Consider the following 19,443-nt stretch of genomic DNA (forward strand, 5'->3'; position numbering starts at 1 on the left):
CTGTATGCCAAAGCAGTGGCACTGCACCTTCTCCCATTGCTCTTGGCCTGCTCACGTCTGCTTATGGTGGCCCATCACCATGCTGTGCAGAGGATCAGGGGAATGGCTGGGGAGGAAAGAGGCAATCGCGCCTTACAGCAGCTGATAGAGCTTCCAGCCCTGCAGCCCTGAACCGGAGCAGCAGCCACAGCCTGAGCACTGCAGAAACCTAATGAGCACCACTCAATCACGGCACCAAAGGGCTCCGTGCGGCCACTCGCGCAGAGCACCCGCGGCAGGGCTGCCGGTGTCCCCACCGCCCCTCCGCCACCTCCCGCTCCTCCCGTTTCCCCGCGCCGCCCCGGTCCTCCCCCCGCACCGCCCCTGCGCCGCCCGGTGCCACCGCGCCGGCCCCCTCCCGTCCCGCGGCCGCGGCGGCAGCAGCAGCCGCAGCAACAGGTGGGGCCGGTGCCTGGCCCGCTGCCGTCGCCGGGGCAGCGGCCGAGCCTCCGTGCCCCGCAGCCGCAGCCGCACCGGAGCGGAGCTGCCCCGGCAGAGCCGGTAAGGGACCCCGGGACAGCCGGGGCGGAGCGGAGGGGCGGCGGGGTCGGTTCTGCTGTGTGGAGCGCGGCGGGGCCCCGGCTTCACAAGCCCCTCGCTCGGGAAGGTCCGGCTAGGGGCCCCCGGGCAGGGCGTGAGCGCGGGTCGGGGCTGGGCATCGCCCTGCACAGGCTGGGGTCGAGCTGGGCGGCTGCGGTCCCCCGGAGCCCTTCCAGGGACAGGAGCAGGCTCGGGCTGGCGGTGGGAACCAGCATGGCAAAGTGCATCCCTGCTTCCCCCTCCAAGAGATGGGTCTGGCAGACCCTGGTATCGTTTGTAGGGCCAGAGGGATTCCCAGGCAGTGTGACTTAATCTCTCCTGGAAGAGTCCATTGTACAGTCTCACACCCCTGGGCAGGTACACAGGCAGGTTCACTGGCAGCGTCCCTCAGGTATGAGCATCCCCTGAGTGGTACCCTGAGGGTGCTCATACCTGAGGGATACTGGTGCTTGAAGCATGCTCTTAGCAGGAGAATGCCGTTAATTAGGAGGATGCTGTTACCAGGGGGATAGGGGGATGCCTGTGTAAGAAGGATGCTGGTACTAGGGGGATAGGGGTATAACAACTTGGTGCCCAGCTAGTTTCCTGATGAAATCACCACGGACAATTTCATTCCAGGGTGAAAGGCTCCCTGAGCTGGCCAGGGTCCCACCCTCCCCCCTCCCCAACTTTCCCCTCCATGGAGCTCTCTTCCCCCCAGCCTGACCAAGGCAGCGGGAGAGGTGCAAGTAGCACGTAAGGGCAGAGGAAAGAAAGCCCATGTGCTTCACCTCCCTTTCTCATTCCCAGCAGGCCTATGGTGGCTATGGGGCTCCCAGATCACCCCCTTTATTGTGATAGTCACTGGCTCCTCTCTTAAGCTCCAGCTTCCTAAATAAGGCTGTTAAACCATACTCTTTGTTTACTTAAAAAACCGAAACCGCTTCCAACCCCCTGCTTCAGCAAAACCCTTGGAAATGTGACTTGAACCAGCTCATGGAGCAGATGGGGAAAGCAGAAGAACTCCACATCTTGTTATTTAAACCCTGGTGGTGATTAAGCCAATCTGATAACACAGAGAATCTGACTCATCTCTTTTTTTTAACATTCAGGGTTGGAGAGGTAGGAATTTACTGCTGCTGTTCTCCAGCAGCAAAATCACTGCATCCCACGTGGAAACTGGCAGCAGGCTGAGGCACAGGTACCTAGGCCATGCCCACCTCAACACCCGCATCCTGCAGCACCCACTGCCTGCCTGGGTGGCATCTGCTGAAATGGGGCAAGAGGGAAGGGGTTTTTAATCTGTGCAGCTCTATGTCTTAAGCCAAATTAAGCTGTCCTAGAAAAGATGGTAGCCAGTATCATTCCACCCTTGTTTTCTGGGATCCTGAGCCCAGCCTCTCACTGCTTTGCCAGGGCGCATTACACATGAGATGTAAGTGGCATTCCAGGAAATAATGCCGTGTCATATCCCCTCCACCCTCTGCTTCCCTCCAGCAATGGGAGAAGCTTTGCAGGAGTGCAGAGGAGCCGCCTTGCTGCCCAGGAGCTGCTGCAGCCGCCGGGGAATGACCAGCAGCCATGCCAAGCTGGCCGGATGCAAGATGACCCTCACGACTACACCAGCAGCCAGCGTGGCCCAGGCTTTCTTTTACCTGCTGCTGTGCGTCCCTTGGGGCAGCTCCTGCCCCCCAAGCTGCCAATGCACAGAGCGGGCAGGGGCAAAGGCCGTCCTCTGCAGCTCCCGGCACTTGGAGGAGATCCCCAAGGACATCCCCAAAGACGCAGTGTTCCTCAAGCTGGATGCCAACAGCATCACCAGGATCCCCAGCAATGCTTTCAGGCACCTCTCCCACCTGGAGGAACTCGATCTCTCCAGGAATGCCATTGAGAAGATTGACAGGGCAGCTTTCAAAGGGGTGGCTGCTGGGCTGCGTACCCTCGACCTCTCCAGCAACCGCATCCGCAGCATCCCCAAGGAGGCCTTGCTGGCGCTCAATGCCAAGCTCCGGCTGGCCAACAACCCCTGGCACTGCGAGTGTGCCTTGCAGGAGGTGCTGTGGGAAGCACGGCTGGACCCTGACTCCGTTCAGGACATCACCTGCCACACGGCCCCACGAGAGGAATATGTGGGCAAGCCACTGCTCCAGGTCCTGGATGCCGGCGTCAACTTCTGCAGCGTGCGCCAGAGGACCACGGATGTGGCCATGTTCATCACCATGTTTGGCTGGTTTGCCATGGTCATTGTCTATGTGATCTGCTATGTCCGGCACAACCGAGAGGACACCTGCAAGCACGTGGATTACCTGAAGTCACTGCCGAGCACCCAGGGCCATGCCGAGATCACCAGCACTGCCCTGTAGCGCAGGATTGCGGCATCCCGTCCCCAGCTTCTTTGCAGAGAGCCAGTGGCAACCTGGTGGTCTTCAAGGCTTCTCAATGGGATTTTGCAGTGTTTGCTCCAGTCCTGCAAATGAGTGCCACTGACTTCGCCCCTCCCAGTGATGCTGGAGTGAGCATGAGCAAATGGCATGGGAAGGGATGCTGGGGACACCCCACGCAGACCTGTTGATGGAGCCCAGGCTCCTGGGGAAGACTCTCCTACACACAGACCCCTTCTCCCCTGCCGGGGCTGGGCTCACAGGGAAAGCAGTCCCAGCCACGTGCTTGTGGTCCATATGGTTTGGAAAGAACAAGACCCTGGGAGAGACAGGTGAAGGTAGGGGCGCTTGTGGACCTCCAGGAAGTTCCTGGAGCCTGAGATGCAGAGGGAGGGTAGCTTTGTGCAGCGGGATCACCCTGTCCTGGCTCCCGTGAGGGATCAGCCTTGCAGAGAGCATGACATCAGGCCCAGCCACCATACAGCACCTCAGCAGCCTCTGCCTGCCAGCAGCAACCTGGGGGTGATGTCCCAAACCTTTGATTTCTCAATAAAACCCTACATGTAGGAAAAGCCTCAGGGTTTGCACTGCACTGGGAGCTGGGCATCCAGGAAAAGCGGTGATGCTTGAGGGGTTTGCACTTGTCCCAATTCAATCTGTCCCAAATCAGACCAGCCTAAATTCAATGTACCAGTGTGACTGCCATTAAGCTACATCCCCTCCACCCTCACCCCAGTCTGGGGCCAGCTGGCCATATGCTGCCTCTGCATCTCGCCTGGTGCATCTTGCCTTATCCCATCCTTGCTCAGGGCCACATTAGAGACACAGACACTGCTCACGGCTCAGTGCAGCGGAAGCAGATCAAGTTCTGCCTTGTTTTACAAGCAAGAAATGGACCTTCCCATCAGAGCCAACTGCAGCCACAGCTGAGCTGGGGAAACGGGCAGCTCTGCAAGGTCTGCCTGTGGCGGCTCTCCCAAGCTTGCACCCCAGGGCGGCTCAGGCCATCACCTATCCAGCCCTTTCTTGGGGGCCTGGAACCTTCTTCCAGCAGGACCAGGGAAGGCTGAGCAATGCTTCGAGCCAGCCGGGAAAGGCAGAGGGTCCTTGGCGGAGAAGCAGAGGGGCACCCTCACCCCAGCACACTACTGTGCTCAGGACCATCTCGTCTTCATGGGCCATGGGCATGGCCCTGTCTTGCTCAGGGCTGGCTTGTTGAATAGAGGGAAGCCTCTGCAGAACAGCTCAGATACTTGAAGCTCACCTGTGGGATGAAGGCTGGGTGCACAGAATTTATTAGAGCTCTGGTTAAGCAGAAGAGTCCCCCAGAAAAGCTGAGGAAACAAAAAGAGGCCATGATTTCACCTGGAGCAGTTTTGGGACTTGCCCATGCCCATGGTAGCTGGGTTTGTCCCAGTGCACAGCAGGTTTGTTTGGGAGTCACTAACCTCATACAAAGGGGTGCAGTGTCAAACCAGATGGGTCCTCAGCAGCATCGCAGCCCCAGGCGCTGGGCAGCCAGAGTCAAGCCCAAAGCCACTGTTTTCCCCCCATTTCTCACGTGCCATTTCCTCCCCTGGCCATGCACCCACCCTGGCAGCACAGGGGTCTGCTCAATGCTCAGCACACAGGTGGGCAGCACAGCATTCTGCTCAGCCTCTTCCCTGTGAGCTCTGGCCACAATCAACGGCACTTGGGTCCCTCCTGGCTGGAGTGTGCCAAGAGCTGGGTCCCAGAGAGCCCCAGGAAGCACCTGGGCACCAGGACCCCTGTGTAGGATGTAGCTCTGGAGCATGGCAGGAAAGCTTGCCCGGGACAAACAGCACCAAAGCAGGGTTGCAGCAGCTTTGCCAGCTCTGGACAAGGCTGCAGGGAGCCCTGGAGTTCCCATCCTCCTCCTTCACATCCTGTGGAGCACATAACCAGCCAGCTGCAGGGCTGATCCCACGCTGTTCCCGGGCTCTGTGGTCCATCTTCACCTCGATGCGCAGCTCGCCCCGATCTTGGCAATGAGCTGAGCATATCTCGGCCACCTCAGGTGGTTTTCAGCTTGAGCACCTTGGAAAGTGGCTCCTTGGCACTGGTGTAGAGGAGGTAGGAGCCCTCAGCAGTGTGAAATGCCTCCCAGTCTCTACAGCCGACAGTGGGGAGGTGGTGAGCCGCTACGAAGCCTTCATAGCCTTGCCACCTGCACAAGGAGGGCAGTTAGCACTCGGGGCACAAGCTGGGCACCTGAAAGGGGGCAGGAAGTCTGAGCCATGGGGTTGGCATCTCCCACCTCCCTGCTGTGGTTCAGGGTGGGACGTCTTTCACTGGGATTTCTCATTCCTGCCCAGAAACCTCCCCAGTACCTGTCCACCATTGGCAGACGCACCAGCATCTGCAAAGGTTGCCCCTGTGCTGGGCTGCCCGCAGGTCTGTTCCTGCTGGGAACAACCCTCCAACCACCCAGCCCTGCCCACCTCCTGCAGCAGTACCTGTATATAATACTGTTAACGGAGAAGGTGAAGCCATCAAAGGAGTTTGCTACCACCAGAAAAGAGTCGTCTCCCACCGAGAAGAACTCCCAGTCCAGGGCACTGGGGATGAAGCAAGCAGAGGGGCAGGTGAGGTGGCTGCTCCATGGCCAGCTGAGGAAGGGACTGCGTGTTGCAGGGCTGAACCCACCCCACGCCAACCTCTGCCACTCTGGTGGTACACAGAAAACTGCCCTTCCCAAGCTGTTGCTGATAGGAAATCCACCCTTGTTCTCAAACTCAGGGCCTTCTCTCACTTCCCACTGGGATTTGGTGCCAAGCACCTGTCACCCATTGCTCTTCCCACCAGTCTTAGTCCCTGGCAACATCCAAGAATGAATCCTCCAGGAGGCCTCCAGGTTGCTCAGGGGAAGGATGTGACTGAGGAGCACCCTGACTCTTTGCACAGGTACCTGTAGGTGAGGAGGTCCTGGAACTTGACAAACATCTGGGCAGTGACGTTCAGCTCATAGATGGAGGAGTTGATGGCATAGAAGTTGGAGGGTGCTGGCATCCCGCTGTCATAGCTGTGGCTGTTTGCAACAGCCAAGAAGACTCTGTCCCCAATACGAAATACCTCCCAGTCAGCAGCACCAAAAGTCTGGGGAAGGAAGACACATGAGAAGCTGGATGTGGACAAGCCTTTGAAAGGCAAGGACGCTGCAAGGTGTGGGGGGCTCCGCTGGAGAAAGTTACCCACCCTTAAAGTAAAAAAATAAGCTTTGGTCCGTCAATCCTTATGGGAGAATCAGTAGGAAAGTACCACTGCCTTTCCAGAAGTCTGAAGAGCACCTGTCTTTCTAATTATCCCCTGGCTAGTCGAAACACAAAGAGGGACTGAGGAATAGTGTTTGATCAAGGGCCAAGCCTTACCAGGATAGACTGGAAGAGCTGGAAGGAGCCACTGAGCCAGATGTAGATGTGCGAGTAGATCTTAGTGGATGTGCCATTGAATGTGTTAGCCACAGCCAGGAAGGAATACGGCCCAATGGTGAAAAATTCCCAGTCATAGGCTCCAGAGGTAGGGATGGTCTGGTTGGTTTCAAACAACCCTGTCCTGGGGTTCCACCTGTATATTACGCTGTCTATGTTGTGGTTATTCCCTGGGGCAGACAGACAGATGGATGTGTACCATGAGAGAAAGGAATACGTGGTTTGCATGAGAAAAAAGACCCAGAGACAGGTTCAGTTACAGAAATATTTGCCAGCAGGTTTCAAGGCTGCTTGCTGTCCAAGAACTAGCCAAAGAGACTCTACAGCCTCCATCCCTGCTACCTTCCCACACAGAGGCATTGTGTCGGCATCCTGGGCTGGCCAAGCTCTGCCGGCTGTCCCATGGGTAGTGGGGCTAGTCCCAGATGAGTCCCTAAAGCTACTGAAATCATTGGCTGCTGTCATCCTTCACACACAAGCTCGCACATCTGAGAGGGGGCCACAGCTGGAATGGTGCTGCACTGACGTTTCTTCAGCACTCCTTTGCTAAGTCCCCATGCTCAGCTCCTGAGCCCTGAAGATGTCCAGAGACCTCCATGTGCTGATGGATGTGATGATGGCACAAACTCCAGGAAGAGGGAGGGGATGCCACAGTTTGCAAACTACCCTGTGCTGAGCACTTGGGCTGAACCCACAAGCACTAAAGCCTGTTCTCCATCAGCTCCTGGGCTCTGTTCAAGGATCTTGACCTCGTGTCTCTGTGGGACTCAGCTGGCTTTAACACTAAAAACCTTCCTGCACCTTCAGCCTGGCACGACCCCTCCAGCCAGAGACACTCTTCTAATAAAGAACTGGTTTCACTGGGACAGGAGGAGGGTACCACCAGCCCCTTTCAGCCCACACTCACTAAGCACTGCTGTACCCTGTTAATGGGTTTACAGGCAACCTGCATTGCAACAGAAGAGATTCTGGCAAGGACGGCTGCAAGAAGAATGGGATATGTGGGAAATGGCCACATGGATAAGTGGCAGCTCCTCAGGGACTGACCCTCCACTGGGTCAAGCCCCAGTTTGGCTTGACCATGATGGTCTTAACCCCTACATGATGTGTATGGCTGCCAAAGGGACTTTTCTGCTGCCACTGGCACAGGAGTAAGTCATGGAATAATAGAATCACAGAATGGTTTGGGTTGGAAGAGACCTTACAGCTCACCCAGTTCCAACCCCCTGCCATGGGCAACCTTCCACTAGACCAGGCTGCTCAGAGACCTGTCCAAAATGCAGAAATGCAGAACTTGGTCTAATTTAGGTCCTGTACTGGTTATAATAATCTGTTTCTGCTTCTAATGCTATGTCTACCTGTTACACATTTCTTCCATAAAGAACTATGATGTACTTCTTTATGCACTTAAGACTTGTGGTGGGGTCCAACAAATGCAACGGGGAGTTTCTAGCCCAGCTTACAGGCAGCCGGTGTCCAAGCAACCCGCCAACAGCTTTGATCCCAGTGCCACAGGAGCTTATGTCCCAGGAGCCACTCCTGGTGGCAGGGAAGGAGCCCACTGGCCCAGTATCTGAACCCACCCTGGAGAGCCAGGGTTGTGGTATTGACCCGTTCATCCCCTGTGCTGTGGAGTGCATGCCCCAACCCAGAACAGTTCACGGCCTGGGAGGGGAAAAAGGCTGGATCCTGTCTGCAGGGTGTCCAGGGAGGGAGGGACATCAGAGGCTCTCACTTCGCTTCCCTTGGTTTCTTGTGTGTCCACAAGGCCTATCAAAAGGCTCAGCCCCAGCAAACCCATGCAGCTGCTCTCAGCACCCCACCATGTCATGTAGCATTGGGGAAACAAAGGAAAAGAAGCAGAGAGATTCAGCAAAGATGCAGTCCCCACTCCTGTCCTGTCAGAAACCCAGGGGGGACCACATCATCCACTTCCCCAAGTGCTTTTCTTTCCTAAAAGGAGAGGGTCAGCAAGGGTTCAAGCTTCCTGAGGGACACGGCACTGAGCTGCATGCGCTGACTCCCAGGCTTTGCCCTGCACTCTGGCAGAGGATGTGCAGGGAGCTGCAGTGTTTCCACAGCAACAGGAGGATGCTCTTGAGCAGGGTGCCTGCAGTGGGGAGCTGCAGTCCCCAAGGGCTGCCTGCCCCAGCTGAGCTGGGCCCATAGGGAATATAAGGTCTGGGTACCTTCTCTGTGGTTGACCACTGCGAGGAAAGCCTCTCCCTCAATGACAAATGCCTCCCAGTCCCTAGCGCTGTGCGTGGTGATCCTCTGGTATGGGACGAATTTCTCTTTCCTGCGGCTCCACTTGTATATTACAGAGAGCTCCTGACCTCTGTCATTCTGCTCAAAATTAGCCACTGCTAGGAAGATCTGAAAAATAACAAGTGAGGACATCTTGGTTTTCTCCTCTCAAAGGAGTGTGGACAAAGAGAGGCAGGATGAAGGTGGGATGGGCGAGGGCAGGGGCCCATGGGATGTGTGGCCAGGGTCTGAGGTGGCTGCTGAGGCGCAATATGGCTGGTAGGTGTCCCCGAGCAACCCTCAGTGCACCCAAACAGGGGACAGGGACCCAGTGACCTGTGGGGTGATAACAATAATAAGGATGAGATCAATTCCCGACACAAAACATTCTCCAGACCAAGAACCCCGCTCTGTGAGCCCCGGGGACAAGCATGCATCAGCAGAGATGGCCTTGCACAGTGCAGGGAGTGCATCCGAGCTCATGGGGGTGCTGGCTTTGCTACTCCAGGGCATTTTGCACAGAGTGCAGAGGTTATGCCCCAGTTTGGACCACAAAGAAGTACAGGCCACAAGCTGAAAACAGTCAGCGGGGAGGCTCCTGACTCTTGCCCAGTGCAGGACCCTGCGAGCACCAGCCTGGGGTTTTGTCCAGCCGAGGCTCAGCCATCCCGAAGGACAGAGACCTTGCACACTGAGTGCAGGTCTGTGATGGGTTTACATGACCCTCCAGGGAAGGTGCATCTCCAGTGCTGGGCAGATGTCCCAGCAAGCCCCAGTCCAGGGGTTCCCTTCAGAGCATCTCCAGAAACACAGCTTCAGAGGGAACAGAAATGCTTGGATACAACCCCACAACTCAGGAGCCTGTGGTCCCTTGCCCTTCATGGACAGGAGCCACCAGGAGATCCTGACACTGCCCTTTGGGGCTCTTTATCCCATCCTGGCAGAGCACCAGCGGGTCCTGGTGCAGTAACGAGGTGCTGACACATACGGAGGTGCCATCCCCCTGCAGTATGTTGAGGAACCTATCCTAACTGCAGAGCTCTGTACCACTGCTGGTACAATACCTATCTGGTCACCATCTCCATGCAGAAATGTGCCCAGCACAGGCAGCTGCATGGAAGGGAGCCTGCCTGTATCGCCAGCCCTTCTGGAGCTCCAAGGCTAGCCCCAGCTAGAAACCTGCCCCCAGCTGTGCAGGACAGAGGTCATCCTGCCTAGAAAGTCTGAGTAAGTTTCTCCCAGTGAAGTGTTGAAGGCAAACCCAGAACATGTAAGCCTTGGTTAGCACCAATACAGCTGCTTCGCTGCGTAGGAACCACAGGGAGATGGGTTCCTTCAGCTTGGTGGTCTTCTCTACACCTGCAGCTGTGGCTGCAAGGGGGTGTTGTGGGTCAAGACTAACGCTGGGAGTCTCAGGGTGGTTTCCATCAGCCAATAAACCCAGCTGAGGATGCTCCTGTCTCCTGCCCATGTGGGTGCAGCCAGAGCTTTGCAGAGCAGGTGCAGCACTGGCAATGGCAGCATGGTCTCAGCTCAAAGCCAGCTTTGCAACACAGCTGCATTGTCAGGACTTGATGAGACTCTTGGCAGGATTCCATCATCTGGCAGGTATCATGGCCCATTTTTATCCAAACATGGGGGGTGTCGGTGCCACCAAGCCTGAAGGCAGAACTTCTGCCCATTCCTCTGTACCCTGCAGCATGTAGCTCTCAACGGGGAGCCCTGCAGCCACCCTCCATGGCATCTGGTGACAAAGCCAGAACAGGTCATACTGGAGAGGCAATGATCCCAACTGCCCTGGGAGCTCTGCTCAGAGCTGGCTTTCAGCAGATATTTCTCTGGCTTGTTCAGGGATCCTTGAAAAGTGATAAGTAGCTCCCCAGGGAGAGGAAGCAGGCAGATACTGTGCAGACATCCCATAGCCCAGGGGAGGAGAGATGGCCCCAAAGTCCTAGAATGGTTTAAAACCAAGGGAGCTTAAAAGGTTGGACTTGGTGGGTGCTGGGAGGGAGCCACCGGCTCTGTTGGCTCTCTAAGACCACAGGCAGATCTCTGAGACCTGAGATTACCTTATGACAGTACGTGACAGAACACCCGCCACAATCAGTGCTCTGCTCCCTGTTCTCCAGTGTCAGGAGCTGTGTGTCTCCCACAGCAATGCCACAGCCACTGCCTGGGGTAGCCCTGCTTCACTTCACGGTGACAGATGGGACTGCAACGAAACCCGCTTCTGAGGAGGGTCAGCCTTTTTGCCAGGGTGGAGGCTGCGCTATGAGCACACAGAGACCAGGCTGTACCACAGCTCTGCACATCTTCACACTGGCACTCACAGAGGCAGAACAGGCAGGAGCTGCTAGAAATGAAGCCCAGCACAGGAAGGGGATCCAGCTCCAACAGCTGGCTCTGTAGTCTGGCCTCGCATACATCATGGAGATCCCAAGGGAGGAGATCTGAGTTCGCCAGACATGCTATTACCCAGGCTGCCACAACCATGTGCTGAAAATGGCCTGGGTGGATGCAGCTGTGTCTCAACAAAAGCAGCAAAACGCAGAGGGTGGCCCACAGATCAGCAGCAGTCCCAGGACAGACCCTCACTGGCTGCATACATGTATCAACATGACCCCACCAAAGACAGAAGACAGAAAGATTCACCCCCTAAACCATTCCTGAGACTCAGGGCTTCAGAGAAGAAGGCAGTGTTGGGCAATTGCAGTTTAATACACTGAAATATGAAGGCACTGAATCAACCTTCCAGGCTGACTTACCTTCTTTCCTATGGTGAAATACTTCCAGGACTGCGCTTGGTAGGTGGGGATGTTCTGGTAGGGCACAAACTTCCCATCAGTCCACTTATAGATGGCCGATCCCGGCGGGGTGTACCGGTTGGCTGTGGCTGCAAACAGTCCCACTTTGGGGATGGTGAAGACCTCCACACCCATTGTCTCGGAGTTGGTCACCAGGTTCTGGTATTCCTCCACATAGTCCAGCCTCTGCTTGACTGGGAGACCACAAAAACAGAGGGGTGAGGTTAAAACCAGATGACCTTGCCTGGAGACGTGCCCCATATTGCTTAGCAGAGCTGCCTTGGTGGTGCTTGCTGCTCTATGGAGCTCTATGGGAGGCGAATGAAGGTCCTGATGTTGCTGGTGCTGACAGGACAAAACCCACGGGAGCGGTGAAAGGCCTGACTCTATCTTGGTGGGCAGCACAGCCAGCCCCATCCGCCCCTGCCTGTTCTCTGCTGGGAATTCTCCTCTGGGACTGCGGAATTAAAACACACCATGGATATTTATTGCTTCTTACCAAGTGGGTTTATACATTTATCTTAAAGAGAATGAGGAGGAGAGGAAGAGACCTACAGTAAAAGGGCCTGGGCTGCTGAGAGCAGCTCTATTAACCCATACCCACCAGCAGCAGACCTTGAATCCAGAGCTGCACTGACAGTGTTGATGTGGGCAAGAGCAAAGCCCAGCCAAGCAGAAGAGAGCAGGGGGACACTCCAGCTCCCTCATTCTGCTTTTACCTGTCTCAGTTACCGCCCCAAAATGCTGTCAAGAGCAAATTTCTGGTCCTCCTTTGCTGCAAGAGCCTCCCTCCATCCCTGAGAGCTCACTGCACACCAGTACCTTCCAGCATGGAAATCCAGGTGCTGCCATTGCAGAGGTATAGCCCTCTCTGGGAGGCGTTGAACCAGAACTGTGCTTTCTCCTGTGTGGTGCAGGGTGGACGGGACCCCAGCGTCACCTTCGTGTCGGTCTCTGGGCATGGAGAGGAGCAAGGCAGGTGCCTCTTAGTGCACATGATGGAGCAGCAAGGAGGCCTGTCCCTGTGCACACAGAGAGAGTTGCATGTCCTTATCCCATCCTAGTGACAGCCACCCAGGAACAGGGGAAATAGCATCCCATGTGGCTACCAGCATAAGCCCTGCACTGCCAAGGGACCTGGATAGGGACACCCTGGCTTTCCTGGGGCGGTTTTGGACAGGGATCCCATCACACAGAAAACAGAGGGTGCTGGGGATACCCTCTCACCCTCTGCTCCTGCTCCTTGCCCAGCCCCATGCAAAGATCCTTCCTCAACGAAGGCGAAAGGATTTACTGACCATAGGGGTATTTTAGCACCTCGTTGCTCGCTGGCTTTGCAGGGAGATCCTGGAGAACACTGGGGACAGAGAGCATCACTACTTTAAAGTTCATGGGGGTGCATATCCGAGGGGTGGCATCGGCTCCTGGCAGCAGGACAAGCTGTCGCAGCAAGCCCTGGGAAAGCAGGAGCAGCAGGATGAAGAGCAAGTCCAGCAAGACCAAGAAATGGAAACTGCAGGTGATTCATGCCCTGGATTTCCCTCCCAACTCCTGCTCGTTGCTCTCCCTCCCAGGCTGTGGAAGCCTCTGTGGATTCATGCACATTTATCTGATCCTCATTACATGCCCAGCCTGCCAAGACCTCATCCTGGGCAATTTAACAGCTGGCGCAAGGGGAGCACTGGCTCATTAGCTGCAGCAGCTTTCACTGCCTCCACTTTTCACTACCAACACCAGGCACTGCCCTAACTTTTATATCAGTAAGACTGTGCCATCAGCTACTTTTCTGTCACTGCACCACTGGCAGTGTCCCCATCTAAAGCCACATCTGACCAACAAAGTACCAGCCGCCAGCTCTGCCCCTTGTATGTCCACAGGAAGACAGGGCTGAGCCTGGCATCAGGACTCATGGCCCACTCTGCAGTGCAGAGGGCTACAGGGGGCTGCAGCTCACCCCATGGCCAGCCACCAGCACCCCTGGGCAGCCCTGCACCATGGAGCACCTACTGTGAACACGCCTTTCCTCCTCCTCCTGTTGCCCAGGTAGAAGTTGGCTCTTTTCACTGACAGAGAGGCTGGAAATGGTGTCTCCACCAACCTGCAGACGGGCAGAGAAGAGGCAGGGGACAGTTTAACAGCATGCGTTGGTGGCTGGAGGAGATGCTGGTGGAGGCACATTGCCCTGCCAGCCCTCCTGAGCCCCCTGCTGCTGCCCCAACTTACACATCCTTGGGGACGCTGCAGTCCACCGTCAGGGAGAAGGACTGGCCGGAGACAGCCAGGACGAGTGTGTGCCACTGGCTGTCGGACAGGGAGACGTTGGGGAAGGTGACGCGGGTCTGCCAGCCGCCGGCGCGCTCCTGGCTCCAGAAGAGGAAGTGGAGCTTGTCGGAGGCATAACGCAGCCCCACCAGCACGCTGGGGCTCTCCTCCGCCATCAGCGTGAAGACGTACTCGTTCCTCTGCAGGAGGGCACGGACTCAATCCCCACGGGCAAAGCTGCAGGGCTGGGCTGTGCCCCCTCCGTGCCCGGCTGGCGGTCACTTACCTTGGCAGGGACACTGAGGACCCTCAGCGTGACGATGATGGAGAACTCCTCCGGGAAGCGGTCGCAGTGGATGAAGAGCCGTGAGGCCGGAAAGCACAGGGCTCGGGGCCGCGAGGCAGCCAGCTGGAAACCGCGCACGCCCTGCACTTGAAACACTCTCATGCCATGGGCCAGCCCACCGGCGGGCACCACCTCTGAGAGGATGTCCAGCGGGCGCAGGTCTGTGCCAAGAGACAGCAGAGCACGTCACGACAGTGGCAGCCATCCCACCCGGACCCTCTGCGGGATGGGGCCCCCACCTCGCAGTGCGGTGCTCTGCTCAAGGCAGCCAGCACATCCCCAGGGCTCCACAGCAGCAGGGGGGCTGGCATGCCCCGACAGCCTGCTGTCCCCTGCCTGTGGTCTGTGCCGAGCCTCTACTTCAGGCACACAGGGAAGGTTTGTCCTCCAAGCAGCAAGGCTGACATCTCCATCCCCACAGCAGGAACACCGTGTGCAGGCTCACCTGCAAAACCCACCCCACTGATGCAGCTCTGGATGCTGACCCCAGCACCTGCTGGCCAGGCAGCCCCCAGACTGCCACCAGCTCCTAGGGATCCCCTGGCACCAGCACCTGCCCCAGAGCCAGAGAGCAGGCAGGAATCTGGCACACTCATGGGAAAGCCAGTCCCCAGTGTGGTGAGGCAGGGTGCTCCCTGCTCCAGCCCCGGTTCAGGCTCTCCCAACCCAGCCCTAATTGCACACACACACGTAGTCCCCTGGCAGGCACCAAAACCACTCATTAAATGATTAACCTCTCCCCGGAGGCGAAACCAACGTGCTGAGCCCCAGAGCATCACCCAGGTGAAGCACCGGCACTGCAAAGCCATCCCCAGGTCACCATCCGCCCGATGTCTCAGCAATGCCCACGCCAGCAGCCATGGGAAGGGCTGGACCCACTCTGGGAGCTTCTCCCCAATTCCTCGCTTTGGCAGCCTCCTCACAGCTTTTGTTTGGAATGCTCCCCTGGCAGGACTGTGGCATCTGTAGAGCAGGGCAGAGCGGTGCAGTGATGATGCCCAGAGGATGAAGCAGCACTTAGCTAGACTAAAAATTCCCTCACTCTGTCTCGTTCCCAGTGAGACCGAGCTTTTAGCTCCTATTTGTACTAATAAATCTCGGCTGCTGGGGCGCAGCAGGAGAGCAAGGAGGGAGGGAGCTGTGAGAAAAGCTGGACCAGCGTGTGTCTGAATCTAAACCAGCTGGAGAGAGAGGGAAAGCGTTCGGCCCCCCGAGGCAGCCCCAGCCAGCCCAGAACCAGATGGGCAGAGCAAGAAGGAATCTGCTCCTGTGGCTGCTCCATCTAGCCCAGAGCAGGGAGATCAGCAAGGTCCTTCCCATGCTGCCACTTCTGCATCCTGTCTGCCCTCATCCCTGCTGCTTTAAACTACCCCTAAAGCAAAGCCTCAGTGGGGGAGGTTTAACTGAAACAACTTGTTTCAGAGAATCACAGAATCCCAGACTGGTTTGGGCTGGAAAGGACCTTAAAGCTCATCCAGTTCCAGCCCCCTGCCATGGGCAAGGACACCTTCCACTAGACCAGGTTGCTCCAAGCCCTGTCCAACCTGGCCTTGAACACTGCCAGGGATGAGGCAACCACAGCTTCTCTGGGCAACCTGTGCCAGTGCCTCAGCACCCTCACAGGGAAGGATTTCTTCCTACTGTCAAATCTAAATCTCCCCTCTGTCAGCCCAAAGCCATTCCCCCTTGTCCTGTCGCTAAATGTCCTTGTAAAAAGTCCCTCTCCAGATTTCTTGTCAGCCCCTTTAGGCACTGGAAGCTGCTCTAAGGTCTCTGTGGAGCCTTCTCTTCTCCAGGCTGAACAAGCCCAGCTCTCTCAGCCTGTCTCCATAGCAGAGCTGCTCCAGCCCTTGCAGCATCTTCGTGGCCTCCTCTGGACTCACTTGAGCAGCTCCACATCCCTCTTGTATTGGGGCCCCAGAGCTGGACACAGGACTGCAGGGGCGCTCTCACGAGAGTGGATTAAAAGGGGAGAATCCCCCCCCTCAACCTGCTGGAATGAACCAGTTCTTTTTTCTCTCTGCAAAAATCTCATGCTGAATTCAGGCTTGGAATTGCTGAAGGGTTTAGGAGCTCCAGTTGCCCTGGGGTCAGTGGGATCAGCTGGGGCCAGCTCAGCTGGGGACGGAAGCTGTGGGCCGGGAAGGGGCCATGTCCTAAACCCAAAGCCAAACCCCTACAATCAAAGATGCCCGCACATCAGTCCCTGCTAGCAACTGGAGTGGAGCTGGCAGCTAATGGCTGGGAGTGCAGCCAGGGTGTTTCAGCCCAGCTCGGGCAGTGCACAAGCGCAGCAGCTGCCTGCTCTGCGGGATGGCTGCCCACAGCCTGACAGCATCGGAGCTACACTGGGAACCAGGGCCAGGCACCACAGGAGGGACGTGGAGGTGGTTAAATGTGGTTTATGGGGCCTTGACACCCCCAGGACCACTCCATTTGAGTGGGACAGTGGGGACATCCCCAATAGACCAGAGTGCCTGGGGGAGCAGGCGGTGGGCAGAAGCTCTCTGATCTCTCCCAGCTTTCCTTCTCACCACCAGCCAGGCTGTAATAGTGTAAAAGAGAGGTGCCATCAAACTGAGAGGAGTCCCAAGGACAGACGCAGGGCCTGGGAACCAAGCAACCAAACCCGGGCTGAAGTTCCACTGCCTGCACCAGGACTGCACGGCACCAGGGCAGGAAGGCAGAGCCAGGGGATGGGGACCCGCTTTGGGTTGGGCGGCTCTCGGCACTTCCCTGCAGGAAATGCCTTTGGAGCTGCCAGCTCCTCAGCTGGGGGTGGCGGGGCGGAAACGCTCCAGGAGGTTTTGCCGCTGGGAGAGCGTAGGTTGTGTCTGGCAGAGCACAGGGAGGGAGGGACTCTATAGGGGGACTCGATGGCTCTTCTCTACTTCTCCTTCCAGCCCTTCCCCACCCTACCCGTTGGTCGCCAGGGCCAGCAGACCTTGGGACAACGCTTGTGCCACAGGGACGGGCACACGGCTCTCTTCATAGCGCCGGGAAGGGCTGTTTGCCCCCTGGTTGCCATTGCTGGGTGCTGCAGGCACAGGGGTGACCCCACTACCCACTGCCATGGGTGCAGGCAGGTGCAGCAGCATCACGACATGCTGTCACACCGAGATTTGGTCCACTGGCATCAAAGCTGTGCACCCACGGAGGGCACCCCGCAGTGGCCACATGCCCCCAAAACAGAGCACAATATCTGGGGTCTGCCCTGGCACGATGGGGAGCGTCCTGTCCATGGAAGGGACCTGGCACACTTCCCAGCACAGACAGTGCCTGTCTTGACACCTCGGTCCCAGCACAAGCCCGCCCGCCGGCCTTCTGTCTTACCTGTGCAGTGCTGCCACGTCCTGCTGCCCCTGACGAAGCCCCCGCCAGCGGCCCACTGAAGGAGGAAGACCCAGAGCAGCAGCGGAGCCGACATTGGGGAGCTGGCCTAGGGGGGTCCATGCACCGGGACCCCCTTGTCACCCACACCTCCACAGCCAGGCAGGCACTGTGCGGCTTGGCCCCCCCCGGGGGCTCTCGCATAGTCTGCCCGCGGGACCAGGCAGGGCTGCTTCTGGGTGCTAAGCCCGGTCTGTGCTGTGCCCTGGCATGGGCACTGCCCCCCGGGGCACAGCAGGGGTGGCGGGCAGGGGGCCGCCGAAGCTGTGCTGGCTGCAGCCTGCGCACAGACATTTAAATGAGGAGTCGGTGGTGGGAGAGGAGGAGTCCCGGCTCCTTGGAGAGCTTTTATCTTTTGCCCAACCCTCTGGAAGGCGGCTTTGGGGAGGGATTTTTTAATTATTATTATTTATTTTTCCCCTTTCTTCCTTTGCTTCCGTTCATATTTGGTGATTCATTTTTCTGAGGTCATGGGGGAGTAGGTGGGAGATTCACCCCTGCATGGAGAGACCAAATTGGGAACCTTCCTGCCTCTAAAAGGGCTTCCAGCAGTACAATCCCAGCCTGTAAATGGGGGAAGATCTTCCCTCGGCCCATTTCACCCTGCCCAAAAAGAAGCCAGATCCCACAGGGTGCATATTTCTCCCCCCAGAAGGCCCCGGGCAGGTGGTGCCAGTGTCCCCATGCCAGACTCCAGCCCAAAGGCTGCCCACCAGACCTGGCCCTGCCACGAGGACGGCGGCAGCAGCACGCAGAGCGTCGGTTTGGAAACGCTCGAGGTTATGCTGTTCAAACGGGAGAGAGCAGTGGAAAAACTCCCTGCACACAGCAAGCTCCGCTGGGTTCCTCCAGCCGCAAAATGAGTTACTTCCATTCCCTGAACAATTGAATTGGGCTCCCACCCCCCGTTCCCAAAATCTTCCCACAAGGCGCATGCTAGAATAGAAAGCGGATGGCCAGGATGAAACGCCAAAAGAATGTGTCCCAAACCGGAGGTTTTGTCAGCAAGGAACAGCCGGAGCCGGACCCACGGACGTGCCTCGCTGCCCACACCCCTCACTGGCCCAGAACCTGTTGTGCCAGGACCAGGAGGATGCAGCCCATGGGCTGTGGGCACGTGGCGGAGCGCAGCAGCCTGCACCTTGGTCCCTGATCCTGAGAAGAACTGCTACTGGGCCCTGGAGACATCCCAACACTGTCAGGGCCTCTGTCTTGGAGCCAAACAGCCCCTGAAGCATGAACAGTGGCTGTGTGCATGGTTGGGGATGATCTGCACCAAAGTAGGGACGCAAGGAGCTTCCACTTCCCACAAAATCCCTCTTTGGGCATCCACAAAATTAGGTCTCTCCCAGGATCATGCTTAAGCAGAACTTAAACCTCTCCACAGAGCTGCAGAGGTGAGGCAGCACTGGCTCTCAAACCATCTTCATTCCTGTGCTAGGGATGGTGTCCAGTGGCACAGACACTTCCCAGACCCAGGGGGCCCAAATGGCAGCTGCTGGTGGCCACTGCAAGGGATGCGGGAGGTACAGACCATCCCATCTCCCCTGACAGGCTCGGCCCCTCGTGCTGCTGCCCATGGCCTTGGGGACACTCGCCGGGGCTGGGAGCAGCCTTCCTGCCAGGACCCCATCCTATCTCTGCCACATGGATTTCAGGTTCTGCCACGCGGATTTCGGTTCGGCCTCTGCTGAGGCCAGCCATGGCTCTGTGAGGGTCTGGGCAGCCCATGCGACTCCTCCTGGGGAGAGAGGAAAAGTCCTGCTGGGAATGCTGGGGAGACTGGCATTGCAGCTGCCTTTGAGCACTTCTTGGCCAAAAAAGCTGGCTGGTGGGGACACCTCAGACCCAAGGACGTAGGTGTGGGTGTCCCCTCTAGAAGCAGGAGGATCCAGGAACTTCCAGGCAGGAGGTGGAGGAATCGAAGTCCCCATTGATGGGCATGGAGGACATGCCAGAGAGTACTCAGCCCAGCACCGTGGACTCAGGCTGCTTCTCAGCCATGT

At 57.3% G+C, this 19,443-nt stretch overlaps 2 protein-coding genes across 2 annotated transcripts; one reads left to right on the forward strand and one right to left on the reverse strand.

Annotated features, from left to right (window-relative positions):
- Window positions 1-2,015: 2,015 nt before the first annotated feature.
- LOC308223630 (leucine-rich repeat-containing protein 3-like) lies at window positions 2,016-2,921 on the forward strand (the record flags this gene model as incomplete). Its single annotated transcript, XM_080622952.1, has 1 exon — window positions 2,016-2,921. The coding sequence occupies one exon, from the start codon at window positions 2,016-2,018 to the stop codon at window positions 2,919-2,921; it is 906 nt and encodes a 301-aa protein (XP_080479078.1).
- A 1,869-nt stretch (window positions 2,922-4,790) lies between these two features.
- TSPEAR (thrombospondin type laminin G domain and EAR repeats) lies at window positions 4,791-17,474 on the reverse strand (the record flags this gene model as incomplete). Its single annotated transcript, XM_080623369.1, has 12 exons — window positions 4,791-5,127; window positions 5,417-5,518; window positions 5,869-6,056; window positions 6,329-6,558; window positions 8,578-8,764; window positions 11,401-11,633; window positions 12,262-12,393; window positions 12,738-12,894; window positions 13,447-13,537; window positions 13,663-13,901; window positions 13,988-14,208; window positions 17,381-17,474. 12 exons carry the CDS (start codon window positions 17,472-17,474, stop codon window positions 4,974-4,976), a joined length of 2,028 nt encoding a protein of 675 aa, XP_080479495.1. The 3' UTR covers window positions 4,791-4,973.
- Window positions 17,475-19,443: the final 1,969 nt, after the last annotated feature.

Source organism: Psittacula echo (assembly GCF_963264785.1).
Source record: "Psittacula echo genome assembly, chromosome: 7".
In the NCBI taxonomy this organism is placed as follows: domain Eukaryota; kingdom Metazoa; phylum Chordata; class Aves; order Psittaciformes; family Psittacidae; genus Psittacula; species Psittacula echo.